This window comes from Diadema antillarum, unplaced genomic scaffold (genome assembly GCF_040938485.1).
Source record: "Diadema antillarum isolate AM-2024a unplaced genomic scaffold, OU_Dant_1.0 seq00000733_RagTag, whole genome shotgun sequence".
Classification (NCBI taxonomy): domain Eukaryota; kingdom Metazoa; phylum Echinodermata; class Echinoidea; order Diadematoida; family Diadematidae; genus Diadema; species Diadema antillarum.
In genome coordinates this window covers 356,604-359,114 of record NW_027271634.1, presented here as the reverse complement: position 1 = coordinate 359,114, position 2,511 = coordinate 356,604, and the positions used below count along the sequence as shown (strand labels likewise).

Here is a 2,511-nt window from a genome sequence, read left to right as displayed (position 1 = left end):
AGAAAAACAAACCACTACCACTATGCAACCACCACACAAGCACAGTTTCTACAGATTGTATTATTATACATGTACTCCAAACACATACACATACACACACACACACACACACACACACACACGCACACACACATACACACACACACACACACACACATACGCATAACTTACCAGTCATACCCATCCCACCAAAGCTTAACACCGGAGGAACCACCCCGAGCCCGGGGCGACAATCCGTGACGGGGCGACAATCCGTGTCGCTACAAATTTTTTGCCAACACGGATTGTCGCCTTCGAGGTTAAAAACTGGGAACTGCACAAGCGTCACGGATTGTCGCCAGGCGACAATACGTGACGGGGGCGACAATCCGTGCTGCCAGCGCCCGTCACGGATTGTCGCCCCGAGCAGGAGGCGACAATCCGTGTAGGGGCGACAATCCGTGTCGCAACAGCAGTTATTTTTTTTTATCCTTTGGCACATTGATCTTAGTGATAAGTAGAAAAAAAAAGTGGCCAGTATTTTGATCAAAATCTCTGGCAGATTATTTGCCTTGGGATTAATCTTTTAGATGGTTTCGTAAAATAAAAATGAATGTAATCGCAAATGTCTTTGATTTTTTTTTTTCAGAACTTCTATTCAAAACATATCTGGGTAAACATATATATTTCCCAGAAATGGCATTGATATTCTGGGCGATGTCCGGGCTATCCCTTCTTCAATATGTTGGTTCAACCTGTACTGGCATGTCCCCTCTGACCGTCGCCAATACTTCTTTAAGTGATGTGCCGCAAGACCAGACGTCCTCAGAGGTCAACCTTAATGATGAAGCTATTGCAGTAACCTCTGCTAATGGGTACACACTGCCATCATTCGTGTTCAGTTCCGAGACAGCAGCAGCAGCAGCAGCTGCCACAAACGGTTGGGCGTGGCACCCGATTGCATTGTCATCGTGGACGGTTATGGAATTGGGCTGTGCCATTCTCGGAATGGTAGGGAACGGTCTAGTTATTTTGGTGGTGTACAAACGCCGCAATGCTAACCGGTCCACGGATATCCTCATAGGATCCCTAGCCTGGGCCGATTTTCTCACGTCTTTCTTCATCGTTCCGTGGCCAGAAGCGAGCCTGGTTCCCAATTCGCTGCTGGGACACATTTACTGCAAATTCATGTACCCTAGTGTCCTGAAGAGGGCATCCATCTCGGCATCCATCTACACTCTTGTGGGGATTTCCCTCGACCGGTACCTTGCCATTGTTTTCCCGCTAAAATTCACACGCATAGTCACCAAGGGAAGGCTTACCGTCTGCATCATCACCTCGTGGACAGTCATCTTGGCTGTAACACTCTGTGAATGTGTTTTTCCCGCTCGCTTCGATGAGTCATTGCAAAACTGCGTCTATGATTACGGTTCCAGAGCGGCACAGCTATCGTATGGATGCTTCGTCTTCATCTATCGCTTGGTGTTCCCTGCGCTGACGATGTTCATCACTCAGTTGCTGATTGCGTCCTCTCTCTACCGTCAGTCTAAGCGTTTCAACAAGGTCGATTCCTCAAGAACAACAGGATCAGCCGCCCACCTGGTAGCAAGAGATCGTGTCATCAAGATGATGCTCCTTGTGATCATCATCTATGTCATCTGCTGGGGACCAAACCAACTCTTCTTCATGGGCATCAACCTCCGCATTATTCCGTTCACCTTCTTCGACACGCCTCTGCATAGGTTCTTGACACTGCTTGCGTTCATAAACTCCTGTGCTAACCCCTTGATATACGCTGCGCGCCATCCTCAGTTCAGAGTCGCCGTGCGAGAGCTTTTCGTATGCGGAGTTTCCACAAACGTGCCTGTCTTTGGCGACGGAGAACAGAGTGATGAATCCAAGCACACTGATTTATCAACATTGGCTTAAACACAAGTGACATAGCTTATCAGCTTCTTCTTTAATAGGTCAACCCTTTCCCCCCTTCAGTCTTTCTTGTTAATCTAATTTTATTGTCCCTGTCATGTTTTTCTTTAGATTTATTTATCCGCCGGCTTTTTGATCCAAAGATCTTCATGATCAATGGCCAGGGACTGATATCAAAGGCATTCAACTAGGGTATTTTTTGGAATAGCAGAACATGGTTGTTTATTTCACGAGTTCATCATATTAGATCATTACGCATCTCGCAATTTTCACAGTAAGCAGACAATCATCAACAACGAAAATTGTTAAGCGTCGACATTGATTTTAATCCCCTCTTGGTGTGTAAATGTCGGTTCCTATTTTTTTTTTGTCATGTACTTAACATAATGCGTTCCTAACAGATGTTCTGAATGTGAGTCCCTCAACCCCCCCCCCCCGCTTCCCTTTTCCCTCTTTCATACTCATTGTCTATATTCCAAGGTAGAGATATAAAGACTCACAGATGTATTGTAGAACATCTGCAGCTGCAAATATCAAACCAGTTCCCCTTTCTGAGTATCGTAATGATTATCAAGGACATTTTTATGAAAGATTGTCTCACATTTT

At 45.6% G+C, this 2,511-nt stretch overlaps 1 protein-coding gene across 1 annotated transcript; it reads left to right on the top strand.

Moving 5' to 3' along the window:
- Window positions 1-744: 744 nt before the first annotated feature.
- Window positions 745-1,908, top strand: LOC139738298 (allatostatin-A receptor-like). Its single transcript, XM_071648940.1, has one exon. The coding sequence runs from the start codon at window positions 745-747 to the stop codon at window positions 1,906-1,908; it is 1,164 nt and encodes a 387-aa protein (XP_071505041.1).
- The last annotated feature ends 603 nt before the right edge of the window (window positions 1,909-2,511 follow it).

What these genes read in the sequence shown, in the direction of transcription:
- LOC139738298 (XM_071648940.1), top strand. Translation starts at nt 745, where the DNA reads ATGTCCCCTCTGACCGTCGCCAATACTTCTTTAAGTGATGTGCCGCAA.